Source organism: Sus scrofa, chromosome 3 (genome assembly GCF_054392235.1).
Source record: "Sus scrofa isolate SSC_HxYL_T2T_F1_AM1 chromosome 3, Sscrofa_HxYL_maternal_Yorkshire_Landrace_v2.0, whole genome shotgun sequence".
Classification (NCBI taxonomy): domain Eukaryota; kingdom Metazoa; phylum Chordata; class Mammalia; order Artiodactyla; family Suidae; genus Sus; species Sus scrofa.
Genome location: NC_139385.1, coordinates 81,557,172 through 81,577,331, shown reverse-complemented (window position 1 = coordinate 81,577,331; position 20,160 = coordinate 81,557,172). Strand labels below are relative to the sequence as shown.

The window sequence follows — 20,160 nt, the reverse complement described above, 5'->3', positions numbered from 1 at the left end:
AATGCTTGATCCTTAACCTGCTGAGACACCATGGAACTCCTACTGTAGCTTTTTAATATGTTTAAAAGTAAAGTAGTGTGAGTCCTCTGACTTTTTTTTTTCCAAATTGTCTTGGCTATTTGGGATCCCTTGAGATTTCATAATGAATTTTAGGATGAGTTTTTCTTTCTATTTCTGCAAAAACATGTCGTGGGGATTTTGATAGGGATTGCATTGACTCTGTAGGCTGCTTTGGGCAGTATTGACATCGTAAAAATATTGCCTTCTCACGCATGAACATGGGATGTATTTCCATAAACAAATGTCTTCTTTAATTTCTTTCAGCAATATTTCATTGTATAGGTTTCATTGTATAAGAGTTTTCATCATACAGGTCTTTTACTTCCTTGGTTTAGTTAATTTCTATGTATTTTACTCTCTTTGATGTTAGAGTAAATGGAATTATTTTGCAGTTTTCAGATTGTTCGGTGTTTGTATATAGAAATTTCAGTGATATTTATCTGTTGATTTTGTATCCTGTAACTTGGTTGAATTCATTTATGTGTTCTAACACACCTCATATATATGCAGAATATTTAGGGTTTTCTACCTCTAACAGTGTGTCATCTGTGAACAGAGATAATTTTTCTTCTTCCTTCCTCTTAATTAGATGTCTTTTATTTATTTTTCTTGCCTGATTGCTCTGGCCAGGATTTCCAGTACTGTATTGAATAGAAGTGGCAAGAATGAACATTCTTGCCTTGTTCATGGTCTTAGAGGAAAAGCTTTCAGATTTTCACCATTGTGATGTGAGTTAGTTGTCAGCTCTCTTAAATGGCTTTTATTATATAGATTAGTTTCTTTCTGTTCCTAATTTGTTCAATGCTTTTATCATAAAAGTGTGTAGAACGTTGTCAAATGCTTTTTCTATTATCAGTCAAGATGATCATGTGGTCTTGTCTTCATTCTGCTATTGTGGAGTAGTAATGTTGATTGATTTTTGTGTGTTGAACCATCCTTGTATTCCAGGGTTAAATCCCACTTGATCATGGTGAGTATTTCTTTTGCTGTGTTGTGAATTATGTATGCAAGTATTTCGTAGAGGATTATTATGTCACTCTTCATCAGGGATGTTGATCTGTAGTTTGTAGTTTTGTTTTTTTTTTCCTTGTAGTGTCTTTTTTTTTTTTTTTTTTTTGTCTTTTTGCTATTTCTTGGGCCCGCGGCATATGGAGGTTCCCAGGCTAGGGGTCTAATCGGAGCTGTAGCTACTGGCCTACGCCAGAGCCACAGCAACGTGGGATCCGAGCCGTGTCTGCAACCTACACCACAGCTCACGGCAACACCAGATCATTAACCCACTGAGCAAGGGCAGGGACCGAACCCACAACCTCATGGTTCCTAGTCGGATTCGTTAACCACTGCGCCACGATGGGAACTCCCTCCTTGTAGTGTCTTTATTTGGAGATCTCATATGACGGTAATGCTGACTTGATAGAGCAAGTTAAGATATTTTCCCTCTTCTTTCTTTCTTTCTTTTTTTTTTCTTTATTTGTAATTTTTTTTTCCCCTGGTAGTTGATTTCTAGTTTTACAGCATTGTGGTTGGAAAAGATGCTTGATATGATTTCACTTTTCTTAAATGTACTGAAGTTTGATTTGTGGTTCAGTATGTGATCTATCTTGGAGAATGTTCCATGTGTGCTTGAGAAGAATATGTATTACACTGCTTTCAAATGCAGTGTTCTATAAATAGCAATTACGTTTATCTGGTCTAAGGCGTCATTTAAGGCTTGTGTTACTTACCAATTCTCTGTTTGGATGATATATCCATTGCTGTAAGTCAGGTGTTAAAGTCCCCCACTATTATTGTATTATTGTCACTTTCACCTCTTATAGCTTTTAGCAGTTGCCTTATATATTGAGGTGCTTCTGTGTTGTGTGCATATACATTTATAATTGTTACATTGTCTTCTTGGATTGATCCTTTGATCATCATGTAATGTCCTACTTTGTATCTTTTAACCAACTTTATTTTAAAGTCTATTTTGTCTGATAAGAGTTTTGCTGCTCCAGCTTTGTTTTGATTTCCATTTGTATGAACTACCTTTTTATATCTTTTTACTTTCAGTTTGTATGTGTCCTAGATCTGAAATGGGTCTCTTGTAGATAGCATATGTACATGTCTTTTCTTCTTGCATCTATTCAGCCAGTCCTTGTCTTTTGGTTGGGAAATTTAATCCATTTACATTTAAGGTAGTTATTGATATGTGTATTATTATTGCCATTTTGTTAGTTATTTCGGATTTGTTTTTGTTGTTCTTTTATTTGCCCCTTTCCTCTTTTGTTCTCTTGTGGTTTGATCACTAGCTTTAGTGTTGTGTTTGGATTGCTTTTTCTTTTGTGTGAATCTTTTGTAGATTTTTGGTTTGTGGTTACCAAGAGGTCTTGATATAGCTGTCTACATATATGTGATTGTTTTAAGTTGCTTGTCTCTTAATTTCAAATGCCTTTCCAATGTCTTGCATTTGTACTTTCCTCACACAGTTGTTGGTTTTTTTTTTTTTTTTTTTTTTTTTTGTCTTTTGTCTTTTTTGTTGTTGTTGTTGCTATTTCTTGGGCCGCTCCCTCGGCATATGGAGGTTCCCAGGCTAGGGGTTGAATCGGAGCTGTAGCCACCGGCCTACGCCAGAGCCACAGCAACGCGGGATCCGAGCCGAATCTGCAACCTACACCACAGCTCACGGCAACGCCGGATCGTTAACCCACTGAGCAAGGCTAGGGATTGAGCCCACAACCTCATGGTTCCTAGTCGGATTCGTTAACCACTGCGCCACGACGGGAACTCCAGTTGTTGGTTTTGATGTCATATTTGTGTGTGGATGATTTCCTACCTTTACTATGTTTGCCAGTAAGATGAGCTTTCCTGTTTGTAATTTTGTTGTTCCTCATTTGTAAAAGGTTGTGGCCTTTTCCTCCTAGAGAATTTCCTTTAGCATTTTTTGTAAAGCTGGTTTGGTGGTGCTAAAATCTCTTAGCTTTTGCTTGTCTGTAAAGCGTCTAATTTCTCCATTGAATCTGAATGAGAACCTTGCTGGGTAGAGTATTCTTGGTTATAGATTTAGAACTTTTAGATCCTTTTCAGTTTTTTTTTTTTTTTTTAAATATCAGGAATATTGGTGTTAATTCTTTTTTTTGTTTTTGTTTTTTTTGTCTTTTTGTCTTTTTTGTCTCTTGAGGGCCGCACTTGCGGCATATGGAGGTTCCCAGGCTAGGGGTTGAATCGGCGCTGTTGCTGCTGGCCTACACCACAGCCACAGCAATGCCAGATCTGAGCCATGTCTGTGACCTACACCACAGCTCACAGTAATGCTGGATCCTTAACTCACTGAGTGAGGCCGGGGATTGAACCTGCAATCTCATGGTTCCTAGTCAGATTCATTTCCACTGTGCCACAACGGGAACTCCTGGTGTTAATCCTTTAAATGTGTGGTAGTATTCTTCAATGAAGCCATTTGGTCCTTGGCTTTTCTATTTTGGCAGATTTTTGATTACCGATTCAATTCCCTTGTTAGTTATACATTTGTTCAGATTTTTTGTTTCTTCATGATCCAGTCTTGGTAGGTGGTGTCTTTTCTGTGGATTTATATATGTATTCTTAGCTATCCAATTTGTTGGTATACAGTTGTTCATGTTATTCTCTTATAATTCTTATTTCTGTGACGTTGGTTGTAATATCCCCTCTTTCATTTCTGATTTTATTATTTGCGTCTTTTGTTTTTAGTCAGTCTGCCTAAGGGGTTGTCAGTTTTGTTGATCTTAAAAAAATCTGCACCTTTAGTTTTCATTTATTTATTTTTTCCTGTTGACTTTCATTTATCTGTGCTCTAATGTTTATTAATTCCTTCTTTTTATCCTCGGTTTAGTTCTTTTAGTTTCTTGAGGTACAGGTTAGATTGTTGCCTTGAGATTTTACCATTTTTTAATATATGCATTTATAGCTATTCACTTACTGCATCCATAAGTTTTTGGTATTTTGTGTTTCATTTTCATTTGTGTCAGGCTATTTTCTAATTTCCTAATTTTCTTTTTTATTTATTTATTTATTTATTTTTTATTTTCCCACTGTACAGCAAGGGGATCAAGTTATCCTTACATGTATACATTACAATTACATTTTTCCCCCCACCCTTTGTTTGTTGCAACATGAGTATCTAGACAGAGTTCTCAATGCTACTCAGCAGGATCTCCTTGTAAATCTATTCTAAGTTGTGTCTGATAAGCCCAAGCTCCCCATCCCTCCCATTCCCTCCCCCTCCCATCAGGCAACCACAAGTCTCTTCTCCAAGTCCATGATTTTCTTTTCTGAGGAGATGTTCATTTGTGCTGGATATTAGATTCCAGTTATAAGTGATATCATATGGTATTTGTCTTTGTCTTTCTGGCTCATTTCACTCAGTATGAGATTCTCTAGTTCCATCCATGTTGCTGCAAATGGCATTATGTCATTCTTTTTTACGGCTGAGTAGTATTCCATTGTGTATATATACCACATCTTCCGAATCCAATCATCTGTCGATGGACATTTGGGTTGTTTCCATGTCCTGGCTATTGTGAATAGTGCTGCAGTAAACATGCGAGTGGGTGCATGTGTCTCTTTTAAGTAGAGCTTTGTCCGGATGGATGCCCAAGAGTGGGATTGCAGGGTTATATGGAAGTTCTATGTATAGATTTCTAAGGTATCTCCAAACTGTTCTCCATAGTGGCTGTACCAGTTTACATTCCCACCAACAGTGCAGGAGGGTTCCCTTTTCTCCACAACCCCTCCAGCACTTGTTATTTGTGGACTTATTAATGATGGCCATTCTGACTGGTGTGAGGTGGTATCTCATGGTAGTTTTGATTTGCATTTCTCTTATAATCAGTGATGTTGAGCATTTTTTCATGTGTTTGCTGGCCATCTGTATATCTTCTTTGGAGAAATGTCTATTCAGGTCTTTTGCCTATTTTTCCATTGATTGATTGGCTTTTTTTGCTGTTGGGTTGTTAATTTCCTAATTTTCTAATTTCTAATTTGTGAGTTCTTTTTTGACCCTTTGATTTTATAAGAGTGTAGTGTTTCCACATGTTCTGCAATTTCCAGTTTTTCTTGTGCTATTTATTTCTAGTTTCATTCCATTGTGATTGAAGAAGATGCTGTGTAGTATGATTTCAGGCTTCTTGATATTATTCAGACCAGTTTTATGGCTAGACATGTATTCTTTCCTGAGGAATGTTCCATGCGTATTTGAGAAAATGTGTTCTGCTGTTGTTGGGTGGAATTGTTGTTAGATCTGATTGGTCTGTAGTGTTGTTCAATTTCTCTCCTTATTCTTCTATTAATTATCAAAAGTGGGGTTTTGAAGCCTCTTAACTTTCTCCCTTTAATTATTTCAACATCTGCCTCATTAATTTAGGAGCTCTGAGGTTTGATGCATAAATAATCACACTTTTTATATCTTCTTGGTGAATTGAGCCTTTTTTCTTTTCTTTCCTTCTTTTTTTGGCCACTCTTAATGGAATATGAAAGTTCCCTGGGCAAGGGATTGAATCTGAGCCACAGCTGTGACCTACACTGCAGCTGTGGCAACACTGGGTTCTTAACCCAGTTCACCAGGCTAATGATCAAAGTCAAGCCTCAGCAGTGACCTGAGCTACTGCAGAGACACCACCAGTTCCTTAACCCTTTGTGCCACAGCAGGAACTCTGGCTGTTTTTTTCATTATATGATGTCCTTCTTTGTCTTTTGTACCAGTTTTTGACTAAAAGTCCATTTTGTCCGAGGTTAATATAGCCATTCTCATACTTTTTTGGTTATTCTTTATATGAAATATCTTTTTCTTCTTTTTACTTTCAACCTATACGCATCCTTAGATCTAAAATGTTTCTTTGATAGACAGTATGTAGTGGGAAAACCACTAAAGATCACGGACATTTTAAAATTAAAAGCTGACTCAAGGAAGGACTCTGAAACTGCTTACCAAGAGACATTTAATCTCAGATCAGAGAGTTGCTGATGGTACTTGCTTAATTTTTGAAGCATTCATCTAAGAATTCTTCAAGTAGGATTATACTGCTGTCCAGAGGCAACTGTGAGAAAACTGGTCAAACATATGGGAATGTATTAGAAATCAGTTTCTTTAATGAAGTCTACAGACTGTCAAATAGGTGATAAAAATAAGTTCTGGGAAATTTTTTTTTTAATAAAAAACTTTCTTAAACACTTAATTTTAACTTTTGGGTTTTCTTTTAGCTGGTGAAAGTGAGGGGGAGTATTATTTTTTCTCACTGGTTGGGTTGGCCAAGTGGTGGTTTTCTTAATATTGTATCCTTAGTGTTCTCGAAATATCCTAGTGAATTGAACTCTTTTTGTAAGCTGTTGTGAATCAGCTATTTTCAAAGGCAAGACCCTGTGCTCTACACCCAGGATTATTTAGTTTCAGTGAATAGCCATTTTGAACATTCATTTTGGCATTCTTCTTTCCTGGAGATTTCAAAGAAGACCAACTGTGCCAAAACATTGGCTGTATTGTTATTTATTTAGGGATTTCAGATTGCCAAAATGAATTTGCAGAATGATTTGCTTTGCTTTTCATTCTTTATCCCTTAAAAAATGCCATTGAAGCAAGGTGGGTGTGCCCCATGGTGTTCTACCTTTTGAGAAAAACCTTTTGGGAGAGTTGACACCATAGAAATCTCTTTAGTTATTGAATAGATTTTAAATTAAACTGGCCTTTCTATGATCAAAACCTCATTGTTGTAAGTGCTCTGTAAAAAATGTTTTGTTAGTGTGGTAACAGTGTTTTAATTCTGAGCAAAAAAACTTATGACCTTGGATTTCCTTCAGGCTCTTTCACAGTAATAACTGCCTGTTTTACTTTTAATAGCCTCTTCTTTTGTAATGGACATTGTGTCTTAAAAAAAACTCTTTGAAAGTCTGAGTTATTCTTATTTTAAAGTCTTTTGAAGGTATAATTGTAATCTCATTTTTAGGAGGAGTGTTATTTTGTCTTCCAGTGCATCCTTCTCTACCTGGTGTTTTTGTGGTTGTCTCTGCCTTGCCCCTTGTGTCTTTCTTATATTGGAAGCTTTGGGTTCTTACTCTCCCAGAATATTGGGGAAGATCTCAATAACCATTCCCTAAACCAGCAGGTAGCTTGACTTAGGTTGTTTTTGATTGTCTGTAATCTTGATCTTTTCCATGTGCATTGCTTCAGCCTTGGGTGGTAGTGACAGCTTTCATTGCCTTCTTTCCCAGGTGGGAGAGCCCTGCTTCATCCCTTGATTTTACAAAAGGAACCTGACTTTTGCCACTTTCCATGGTATGAGATGATTTTAGTTCCTATTATTAGGATTAATTTCTTAGGTGTCTCAAATAGTAAGATTTTAAAACAGACAACTTTGCTTGCTTCTTTTACCTCTAGGAGTGTAAGAGATTAAGGAACTGCTGTGGCTTGTTGGAATATGTTGCATCTTAACTGGGTAACCTTAAATCTCTGTTTCCTTATTTTTAAGTGCAGATAATAACTTGGATAGTGGTTGTGAAGTCACAATGTTATTATATTTGTGAAAGTGCTTTATAATCTGAGAAACGTAATCTAAATGTTAGCTTTTGTTTATTATTGTTTAGTCATAGGGATTGTGTTGCTATTCTATTTAAATCTACTTTTGATTTTCAGGTTATTCCATTGACCTGTCATGTATGGCAACAGCCATCATATCAAGACAATAATGAAACACAGGTTTCTGATATGATTGTGGTCTCTTTGGAAGAAAAAGCTCAGTGGGCTTCTGGGCATGATCAGGTATGCATTGTGTAACTGGCAAATTGCCTTTCTTTTGATAAGCAGCATGAGAAATTCTGATTTAGCTAGGAAGAATGGAAAGAGGTTAATTAGTATTCCATTTTGCTAATAGATCTTTGGCAGTCTTAATTATATAGAATAGCAGTTTACATTTTTTTTTTTTTGTCTCAGGACTCCTTTACATTCTTCAAAAATATTTTAAAGAGCTTTTATTTATAAGGGTTATTTATATCAATATTTTGCTTACTAAAAATTAAAACATTTAAAAAAAATTTAAAAACGTTTATTTAAAAGTAATAAACTCATTACCTGTTAACATAAAAGTATATTTTAAAATGTAAAAATGACTATTTTCTAAAACAAAAAAAATTAGTTAAAGAGTGGCATTGTTTATGTTTTTGTACATCTCTTGAATGTCAGGTGTCCAAAAAAAACACAATGTGAGGGTTTGTGAGTTAAGTTTTGTTTGGGGCAAAATGAGGACTAGAGCCCAGGAGGCAGCATTTCAGCTCAGAAAAACCACTCCAAAGGTAGGGGGAAATGTCAATATATATGTGATTTTGGTGAAAAGGGGAGGTACATGCAGTCAAGCACACATTTTACAGAAGGTTGCTGCTAGTCTTGTGAAGGTTACTACTAGTCACAAGGAGTAGGTGCCACATAAAGGATTTTAGTGCTTTTCTAGATACTAGGAGATGTAGGAATTGGTTCATAAAGTCTCCTGAAAATATCTATATGAAGCCCTGTTGTCCCATCTTCCCAGAGGACAGAGTACCTGACTCCTGGTCTCTAGCTTGAACTCTTTCAGAGGTTGCTTTCAGCAGCTGCAGTGGCTCGTGATTCAGTCCTTGTAGAGGTAGATGGCAAGTGCCAATCTCCAGTTCATAAAGGCTTAATAGAAGACAGTTGGTATTTTAGCCAGGGCTCTCTCCAGAAAAACAACCAATAGGAGACATATACATTCATAAATACATGTATACAAATACATGTATTTTAAGGAATATGATTATAGAGGCAGAGAATTCCCGAGATCTGTAACCTGGAGACCCAGGAGAGTAAAGAGTACAGTTCTAGTCTGCATTTGAAGGCCTGAGAACCAGGAGCAAACTGATAATGTATGTTCTAGCCTAAGAAGCAGGCCAGCTAGTAGTGTAAGTTCTACTCTTAAGTCCAAAGGCTAGAGAAGACTTACAACCTAGCTTGAAGACTGTCACTATCAGGGGGAGAGAATGAATTCTCCCTTTCTTTAGCCTTTTGTTCTAGTCAGGTTTTTAATGGATTGTATGAGGCCTGTCCCCATTGGGAAGAGCAGTCTGCTTTACTATGTCTGTGGCTCAAATGATAATCTCATCCAGATATGCCCTCACAGATACATCCAGAGTGTTTAACCAAATATCTGGGCACCCTTTGGCCCAGCCAAATTGACATATAAAGTTAGCTATTATAACTGGATTCTCATATCCGCTTCTGCATTTAGTCTACTGGGAATATGTTGTTTTGGTTGAAGTGTGTGAAGAAAGTCTGGCCTTACATAGATACATAGTTAGAAAAGGGAGCCTGTGAAAGAGTGTCAGTGATCCCTAGGGATCTTTAGACCACACTTTGGGAACCACTGATCTAGAACATAATAATAAAGTTAGAAGAAATGGGAAAGTTATGAGCAAATAGGAAAAAAAGCTCATGTATGTTTGTTGGAGAAAAAAATGCACCCTTACTCAAGATGATTAAATATTTACGGTTGATTAATAACATAGGTGTCAGATTTCTTCTAGTACCTTCAGATTCCCCTAAATTGCAGTTATTATCCATTAGATGCAAGATATAGAGGAAGGAGATTTATAGTTGCTAAGGAAAGGGGTTAGGAAGAACCCTGACCAGAAGAAACATGGTGCTTTTGTGATCAATACATGGAAGGGGGGTTGTTGTGGTTTGACTTGTGTCCCCCAAAATGATGTGTTAAAGTCCTAAATCCCCAATACCTCAGAACGTGACCTTATTTGTCAGTAGAGTGATTGCGGGTATAATTATTTAAGACGAGAGTATACTGGCATAGGGACCCTTAATCCAGTGACTGGTGTCTTTAAAAGAGAGAGATGCATAGAAAGAAATCAGCCACGTGAAGACAGATCTAGAGGCAGAGATTGGAATTATGCTGCCATAATCCTGGAATTCCTGGGGCTACCTGAAGGTAGAAGAGGTAAGGAAGGCTCATCCTCAGGGGGCTTTGGATGGAGCATGGCCCTGCCAGTACCTTGATTTCAGACTTCTATCCTCCAGAACTGTATGAGAATTACTTTCTGCTGTTTTAACCTCCAGTTTGTGTAATTTTGTTACAGCAGCCTTAGAAAATGAATACAGAGGTATATCCCTAAATAGTTTAATATTCTCTGAGAGCATGTTTATGGTATAGTCCAAAAATAGATGTGTTCCTTTTGTCCTTGTTTTATAAAATGTAAACCTGGATGGATCCTGTAGCTCTTCATTTTTGCCTGTATGTCTGTGTTCCTCAGAAAAGCTGGAGCCTTACGCTGTTTCCAAATTCTCTTTCCTCTTTTCTCCTTATGGTTATTCTGCCCATTCATTCTTGTTGGTGTTATCTGAGTTACCTCTTTTCTATTCATTGAAGACTCTAGCACAGCTTCAGCTAAATCATCCAATGTCTGAAACTCTTGGATCTTTTTTTTTCTGCACCCACAGCATACAAATGTTCCTGGGTCAGGCATTGAACTTGCACCACAGCAGTTGCTTGAGCAAGGCAATGGCAATGCTGGATCCTTAACTCTACTGGGCCACCTTGGAACTCCTTAGATCTTTTGGCCACACCTGTGGCATAAGGAAGTTCCTGAGCCAGGGATCGAATCCAAGCTGCAGCTGCAACCAGTGCCACAGCTGTAGCAACCCTGGTTCTTTAACCCTCTGTGCCACAGTGGTAACTCTTGGATCTTTGATTCTGCAGAGATCTTTTCCTCTATACCTTTCAACCTTTTCTTACCCTTACTCATCCAATGGTCAAGTCTAGACCTTATCATCTCCAGCAACTTGAGTACAAATATCTCATCCTTTCTTTCCCTCTAGCTACTGCCCAATTTAATATTCTGTTCCTAGTTAAGTGAAATTTGAAGTCTTTGGTCTCTATTTTCTGATATCCTCATTTTAAAAAAGTTGGGCGTGTTGAGATATAATTTAAATATAGCAAGATAAACTCTTTTAGGTATACAGTTTGGTAAGCTTTGACAAATATACAATTATATAACTACTGCACATTTGACTGCCATCACCCCCGGCCCTGAAATTTCCTTGTGCCCCTTTGTAGTTAGTCATCTCCCCCATGTTTAATCCCTGGCAATCACTGATCTCACTTTTGTCCCTAGTTTTGCCTTTCAGAATTATGGTGTGTTGACTTTTTTTTTTTTTTTTTTTTTTTTTGGTCTTTTTAGGGCTGCACCTGCAGCATATGGAAGTTCCCAGGCTAGGGGTACAAATGGAGCTGTAGCCCCCAGCCTACACCACAGCCACAGCAACTCGGGATCTGAGCGGCGTCTGTGACCTATACCACAGCTCATGGTAACACCAGATCCTCAACCCACTGAGTGAGGCCAGGGTCGAACCCGCGTCCTCCTAGATGCTAGTCAGGTTCCCTAACTGCTGAGCCACAATGGGAACTCCATGCTGACTTTTGTATCTGGCTTCTTTCACTTGGCACATGCTTTTGAGATTCATCCCTGTTGCATGAGTCAGTAGCTTGTTTTAAATTTTTTAATTTCTGAGTAGTATTCCACTTAAGTATGGTTTTTTAGGTAGACAGATAGTTTCATTTCTCTTGGGTGAATAACCTAGGAATGAGATTGCTGGCTGATGTGGTTAACTGTATGGTTAACATAAGAAAGTGCCAAACTGTTTTCAAAAGTGGCTGTACCATTTTGCATTCCCCACAGTGTATAAGAGTTTCAGTTGCTTTGCATCCTTGTCAGCTCTTGGTATTGTCAAAAAAAAAATTTTTTTTTGTTTGTTTTTGTTTTAAGGATTTTAGTCATTCCAGGTATATTACGGTATCTTGTGGTTTTAATAGGCATTTTCCATATTCCTAATGACTAATAATACACATCTTTTTTATCTTTTTTTTTTTTTTTTTTTCTTTTTCTAACAGTATATGGAAGTTCCCAGGCTAGGAGTCAAATCAGAACTGCAGCTGAGGCCTGCGCCATGACCACATCATCACCAGATCTGAGCTGCATCTTCAACCTCTGCTGTAGCTTACAGCAGCACCAGATCCTTAACACACTGAACAAGGCCAGGTTTCAAACCTGCATCCTCACAGAGAAAACATTGGGTCCCTAACCTGATGAGCCACATTAGAAACTCCCAGTAATGTGTATCTTTCTGTGTGCTTATTTGCCATCCATATTTCTTTCTTAGTTAAGAGGTCAGTTTGAATCTCTTCCTCATTTTTTTTATGACTGATTTGTTCTATTCATTGAGTTTTTTGTATATTCTAGATGCAAGTCCTTTATGTACTTTTCAGATATTTTCTCAGTCCATGATTTTTCTTTGAATTCTCCTATTTGTTTTTTGAAGAGTACAAGTTTTAGTTTTTATGAAATTGCTTTATTGATTTTTTTTAATAGTTCTTTTGTGTCTTATTTTGAAATTTTGACCTAAACCTAGGTCAGAATTTGCTTGTGTTTATTCTGTTGTTTATTTATCATCTCTATTCACGTCTGTCAAAATATTGAGAGTTTTGAGTGCCTTTTTATTTTTTATATTGTTAAAAAGTTATAACCCAAGGAATCGTAGCACCAAAATAAGCAGAAAAGAACTGTCAACAATAGTTATGAAAATTTTTATTTTATGGTGGGAAGTAATAAGAGTATGTTTGCGTGGGGAGAGGAATGATTCGATAGAAAGGGAAAATGCATGAAGGAAAGCAGGAGAGTCACTTTCCTCTCCAAGAGATATAGAAAGGAGATAATTGAGGAGTTCCTGCTCTGGTACAATGGCGTTGGTGATGTCTCTGCAGCATCTGCACATCAGAAGACAGGTTCTATCACTGGCCCAGCGCAGTCCCATGATGCCACAGTAGCATAGGTCTCAACTGAGGCTCAGATCTGATTCCTGTCTCCCCCCCCTCCAAAAAAAGGAAGGAAATAATTGGAAAAAAAACAGTGTAATGAGATGGGAAGGCCTTTGATAGGCAGAGAGACTTTTAAGTCACAGGATGAAAAAGTGGGTTAGGTTGTAGATCTTTAATAGGAAGATAAAGAAGTTCCATCTCCTGCTCTTCACTTACTAAAGTAGGAAATGAGGTCATCAGTTGAAAATGAGGAAAGGGAGTTCAGTAGTTTTGAGGAGAGACTGTATAAAGTTATCATTTTAGCCAGTCACCTTACTGGGAAGATAGAGTAGGATTTCCAGGCAGGGCTGAGTGCCCTTGAGGTTTAATGTCATCAGTCTAAAAGAAAACCAGTGTGGATGTGTGCTTTCTTCAGCAGTATGCTGCTGCTTGGATTAAGACAGGAAAAGGGGGAGTTCCCGTCGTGGCACAGTGGTTGACGAATCCGACTAGGAACCATGAGGTTGCGGGTTCGATCCCTGCCCTTGCTCAGTGGGTTAACGATCCGGCGTAGCCGTGAGCTGTGGCGTAGGTTGCAGACGCGGCTCGAATCCCGCGTTGCTGTGGCTCTGGCGTAGGCCAGTGGCTACAGCTCCGATTCAACCCCTAGCCTGGGAACCTCCATATGCCGAGGGAGCGGCCCAAGAAATAGCAACAACAACAACAAAAAAGACAAAAGACAAAAAAAAAAAAAAAAAAAAAAAAAGACAGGAAAAGGTTCAACTAGGACTGAGCTTTTGCCAGGCAAATAGGATAGTGGGGGAAAAGGGTAAGAAAGGAAGAGATGTTTGCCAGACAGACAGTGATTATAAGGATGACTGAACTCTCAGAGTAGTAAAGAGGGAAATACAGTTAATAAGAAAGGAATTATGAAAAGTATATAAATGTGATAGAATATTTGTCTTCTATAAGATTATAAAATTATTGTAGCTGAGGATAAGCGGCAAGGTCCTACTGTATAGCACAGGGAACTATATCCAATTTCCTGGGATAGACCATGTGGAAAATAATATAAAAAAAGAAGATGTATATATATGTATGATTCACTTTGCTGTACAGCAGAAATTGGCACATGTTGTAAATCAACTATATATTTTTTTAATTTTTATTTTTTTGTCTTTTTGCTATTTCTTTGGGCCGCTCCCGCGGCATATGGAGGTTCCCAGGCTAGGGGTCGAATCAGAGCTGTAGCCACAGGCCTACACCAGAGCCACAGCAACGTGGGATCCGAGCCGCGTCTGCAACCACAGCTCACGGCAACGCCGGATCCTTTAACCCACTGAGCAAGGGCAGGGACCAAACCCGCAACCTCATGGTTTCTAGTCGGAGTCATTAACCACTGCACCACGATGGGAACTCCTCAACTATACTTTATAATTTAAAAAAAAAGAAAAGAAGTTATTGCAGTTGAGGAGCTAGGGTTAAGTGATCTGTGGAGATCAGAGGATGGATAAGGAGAACAAATAGATACATCTCCCATCAGTAGTGGGACCAGGCTCTAAACCCTGGTCAAAAGGCCTGAGAGATGAGTGGAAGACCTGAGATTTTGCTGTAGTGAGAATTATAAGATGACTGGAATTCCCTTCCTTCGCCCACTATCTTCTATTGAATAGAATGTTCTCAAAAGAAAACAATTAAAATAATTATTCTTGTTTTCCTTTTATTTTCAAGTATTAAAAATATAGAAAGCATGTTTCCAATAGCAGTTCAGTGTTAGGGGTTGGACTAATTTATCTGGCATAGATGGGATTGGTATATTTTGGAGTGTCAAAAGTCTACTGTTTAATAATCCTGCAAGACATAGATGAATATTTTTACCTTTTTTTTGGGGGGGGGGGTCTTTGGCCTTTTTAGGGCCACACCCATGGCATATGGAGGTTACCAGGCTAGGGGTATAATCAGAGCTACAGCTACTGGCCTGCACCACAGCTACAGCAACGCCAGATCCAAGCCACATCTGCCACCACGGCAACACTGAATATTTTTACTGTTTTATTTGTTGTTTGATTTGTGTTTGTTTGTTTGGCCATGCCCATGGCATGTGAAAGTTCCTGGGCTGTGGAGCGAACCTGAGCCACAGCAATGATAGCACCAAATCCTTAACCACTAGGCCACCAGGGAACTGTGAGTAATGTTAATATTTTTGAGTATTTCTATCCCATATTTTTTCTTTGTATATATTTATATAACTCATACTAGGGAGTGGATAGTTGTGTACTTTTTTTAACTAACTGCAGGAGCATTGGTTAGTGGATTTTATTTTATTTATTTTTCTTTTTTTAATAATGATTTTTATTTTTTCCATTGTAGCTGGTTTACAGTGTTTTGTCAGTTTTCTACTGTACAGCAAGGTGACCCAGTTACACATACATGTGTGCATTCTTTTCTCTCACATTATCATGCTCCATCATAAGTGACTAGATATAGTTCCCAGTGCTATACAGCAGGTGGTTAGTGAATTTTAAATACAGGAATTAACTCCTTAAAGACAAGTCTTGTTGAAAATGCTTGTGAAATCTTTCTACATTCTAATATATCTTCTTTTTATCGATGGTGGATCATTTGGGAATGAAAAAACCCTATATATTTTTTTAAAAATTTGAGTTGGTTAAGGAAGAAGACTTCAGTAATAGACTATAAAAAAATGAAAATCAGTACATTATATATCTAAGCATGTAGATTGCCATCAATATAATGTCCTTGTTTCATCATTTTATTTAAATAAATATAAAATCAAATGAATTCATAATTTAACAAAAAACCTTAATAATGAAAAACTGCAAGCAGAGGAAACGTGGCAAAGAGAAAAACAAACTAAGTTAGAAAATATAGTAAACTTGTTAAATTCAAGATAGAAATTTATAAAAAGATAGAAAAATTATATATTCCTAGTAAATCCAGTCAAGAAAAAAAAAGCCTTAATGAAACTACCTAATACAAACCTATCAAAGCTTATACAGGGGGACTAGAACTACTAACAAGGAAATGGAAAATGTTATAATAGTACCAGCTATGTAAAAGGTTTCTGGAGCTAATGGGATTCACTGATGAAATTGTTTATATTTTAACGAAAACCAAGTTTCTTTATATAAAATAAATATAGAACAAGATTAGAAAACAAAGCAAAACATTCTGAAATACTGATTAATCTTATTATGACTAATGTTAAAGACTGTGTTTGGAAATGTTAAAATACTCATCTACCACTACTAAATAAGAAATGGAAGAAATTTATTGCTGTATTTTATCAGATATAGTTGGGTAAAACATATGCTATAACATAGTTTAATCAAATTTAGTGCTCATTCCTAATCAAACTAGTTTAAAATGAAATAAAAGAATAATAGCATGATAGGAAGATTTTTTTTTTTTTGTCTTTTAAGGCCACTCCTGAGGCATGTGGAGTTTCCCAGGCTAGGGGTTGAATCAGAACTGTAGCTGCTGGCCTACACCACAATGCCAGATCCAAGCCATGTCTGCAGCCTACACCACAGCTCACAGCAATGATGGATCCTCAACCCACTGAGTGAGGCCAGGGATTGAACCTGCGTCCTCATGGATGCTGATCAGATTCATTTCTGCTGAGTCACAAGGGGAATTCCAGGAAAAATATTCTTAATAATTAACTAATGCCAACTTTAAAAAGAAAATGCCTATAAAGCTGATTACCATCAGTATTTAATTCAACTTAATTCAACATTGCTACTTAGTGTTGTCTGTGGATTGGTGCCAATCCATGAATTGCTTGTTAGTGGTTGTCAAGAGATAAGTACAAGAATTGAGAGGAAGTGTTTAGAAACTTTTATAGCAAGTTGATGTTTTTTAGAACCAGAAGTCGGACACTTAGGCTTATTTATGTTTTGTATTTTGGGCTTATATATCTTTTCAATTTCATTTTCCTAGTTATTTTTTACTAGTTTTTTATTTTTATTTTTTTGCTATTTTTGACAATTAATTATTAGTATTTTAATAAAGTATCAATCTGTAATGAATTGGAAGTGGAAAAACTGACCCTTCCCATCGCTATTTTGAGAACCATTGATCCTGAATCATGCCATTAAAATAAGAGTAAATATTTGAAGGAGACCACTCACTATGTGTGCTTTTTTTTTTTTTTTTTTTTTTTTTTAAAAAGGGCTGTACCCTCAGCATATGGAGATTCCTAGGCTAGGGGTCTAATTGGAGCTACAGCTGCCGGCCTACACCACAGCCACAGGAATGCCAGAGCTGAGCCAAGTCTATGACCTACATACACCCCGGCTCATGGCAACACTGAATCTTTAACCCACTGAAAAAGGCCAGGGTTCGAAACCGTAACTTCATTGTTCCTAGTCAGATTCCTTTCTGCTGCGCCATGATGGGAACTCCAACCACTCACTACCTGTGAACAATAGGATGTTTTATACTGAAAGGAAGTCTACTAGAAACTGGTATGGCCAGTTGGAATTCAGTAAAGTGGTCACATGCAGAGAGTATTGCAGCTTTAGGTTTGGAGGTTTTTTTTCAGATTTATTATCATCAAATTGCAAGCTTTCATCATGAAGAACCACATTGTTTTAATGATGAGAAGTAACTAACTATTAAAGAATAGCAGAAGCGACAGTGATTCAGCATGTTAAAAGCTGGGTAGTAATGGGAAAAGGTTAAAAAAAAACTATTAATGTTTTAGAAAAACACAGAACAAACAGCTTTACTTTTTTTTTTAATACAAATTTTGATGATAATGTTGTGAAATAGGAAGCTATGTACTATGTGAGTGGACCTTTTAATCTAATTGTTAATACCTATGGTAACTCAGTTTATGTTTAGCATGTTTTCCTTCAAAATTGTTGTTTTAGAGAACAGAATCTTGGCATTGTCTTCCTCAAGAAATGGACTCTTCCCACACCTTGGATACTACCCAGACCAGGTTTAATGTGAGAGAGAAAGGGACTGAAGTGACAAACTTCCCTTCTCTGGAGGAGGGTATATTGACCAAATCAGAAAATCAAGTGAAGGAGCCCAGCAGAGATCTCTTATGTTCTCCATTGCTAGGTAATGCCTCTTTATTTTTAACTAGTAGTGATACCTCATATTTTGTGAAATACTTTTGGGGGACTGCAAATCTTCATCTGAATCCTTTCTTAAGTTGAGGAGATGTAGAACTATAATCAGTAGTTTATCTAGTTATGTGAAATGTGCTGTTGCACCTCATTTTTTCACCCCCTGTTGCTCTCAGAAGACAAAAAGGTATAACTTCCTCTTTAGAGGGTATTCCTCCTGAATTCTGAATTTGTGGAGTGTTTCTTGGAGGTAAACCATATATTATCCTTTGACTACTTCTCTCAGCATGGAGACTTCGTGATCTATAAAAAGCAAACCTTCATGCTTACCTCATTAGATTCTTAAAATTAGTTAAGGCATATATTATCCTAAGTTTTCAGACTGAAGCTTTGAGAGAAAGAGATTAAATGACTTATCTGAAGTAGATCTTGTTGCTTTCCTGTTTAATAAGGAATTGATTTATTAGCTCTTTACAAAAGATAAACTTTAGTACTTTTCAAATCGTCAAGGTAGGAGGTAGAATTGTACTGTCACTACTTTGGATTATTGAGGATATATAAGAATGCTTAGCCACTATGATAATTTCAGTTTTTCACACATAAATCATAATTCAGGCAAATTTTTTTGTTGCTCCTGTTTTCTTCAGATTTTTATTTTCAAAAGTTGAAGAAAATTCAATAACCACATACTTTACAATTAACCTTGTCAGGGAATGGGATTCAACCATGAAGTCTTTTCAGAGTTTTGTTGAGTAGTGAAAATTAGGAGTTAATTCAACAAGTTCTTGTCAAATACAAGCAAATGCTATCCAAGTAAAAGTATTAGTGCCAGTGTATTCAGTGATGCAGATCATCAAAGTCAGTTTAGTTTTATATTTTAAGGAAGATATTGACAACAGTAGAGTTCTCTTGTAGGAGGAGATAACTATGATAGTAGATAAAAGAGAAGACTTTGCTAATATTTTAAGGACTTTAATGCTAAAGAGGGAGCAGCTTATTTTTCATTTATTCATGTATTTAACAAATAACTAAGTGCCTGTTGTGTGTTTGCTGCTGGAGATGTATAGATGAAAGCTACTTCCTTTTTGGGAAGACAATCCAGTAGAAAGAAAATAACAGTGCCATGGGATGAGTAGTATAATGGTCTAGAGCAGGAATCTGCAAACTACAGGCCATAGGACAAGGCCTGATTTTGTATTGTCTGTGAGCTAAGAAAGGTTATAACAGTTTTAAAGGATTGTAAAAAATAAACCAAGGGAGTTCCCACTGTGGTACAGCGGGTTAAGGATCCCAGGTTGTCTCTGTGGCAGCTTAGTTCACTGTTCGGGGCGGATTTGATTCCCAGCCTGGTGAAGTGGGTTAAGGATCGGCATTATTGCAGCTGTTGTGTAGGTCACAGCTGCAGCTGGAATTCGATTCCTGCCCTAGGAACTTCGAAATGCTGCAGTTGCAGCAGAAGAAGAAAAAACAAAATAAAAACCAGAAGAAAGGGAAGTATAGACAGAGACACCATATCTGATCAACAAAATTGAACCTTTTTAGGAGCTGACCTTTTATTAAAAAAAAAAGTTTGCTAATCTCTAGTCTAGAAGTTAAAATGGAATACATAACTGATAGGGAGGCTGTTTTCAACTTGGTGTATAAAAGAACTTTCTAATAAAACCATTTAATAATGGAAAGGCTATATATAACAGAAAAAATGTAAACATTTTGTTATGGCAAAATGTCAAGCAAAATTCTCTAATAGAATAGTTTTAGGGAGTTCCCACTGTGGCTCAGTGGAGACGAATCTGACCGATATCCATGAGGATGCAGCTTCGATACCTGGACTCATTTAGTGGATCGGGGATCCTGCATTGCTGTGAGCTGTGGTGTAGGCCAGCAGCTGTAGTTCTGATTAGACCCCTAGCCTGGGAACTTCCATATGTCACAGGTGTGGCCCTAAAAAGCAAGAAAAAGAAAAAAGAATAGTTTTAGCATTGGGTTGGAGACAGTGCTACATGGCTTATAAAGTATTTTATAAAGTTTTGTAACTCCAGCTTCTTATTTACTGTAGATAAAATAGAACATTTTAATTATTAGATTAGATCCTGGAATCTGATAGCCAAAGGAAATTTCAACATTGCTGTTTTGTTATGCTTGAATACAGTCGTTGTGGGGTGTATCTTATCAATGGCAAATGTCGT

The 20,160-nt window shown here is 37.2% G+C and overlaps 1 protein-coding gene across 6 annotated transcripts in view; it reads left to right on the top strand.

The window, feature by feature from the left end:
• ALMS1 (ALMS1 centrosome and basal body associated protein) overlaps positions 1-20,160 on the top strand; it is a 161,945-nt gene that overhangs the window by 8,597 nt on the left and 133,188 nt on the right. For 5 of the 6 annotated variants that reach the window (XR_014841648.1, XR_014841647.1, XR_014841649.1 and 2 more), the window contains exons 2-3: positions 7,697-7,822; positions 17,771-17,966. Coding sequence is in view for 3 of the 6 variants with exons in the window: in XM_021087373.2 (XP_020943032.2) it covers positions 7,697-7,822; positions 17,771-17,966 (322 nt within the window). In the remaining 3 variants the exon portion in view is untranslated. The remainder of the gene's footprint in view (positions 1-7,696; positions 7,823-17,770; positions 17,967-20,160) is intronic. The other variant, XM_013996028.3, reaches the window with a different exon arrangement.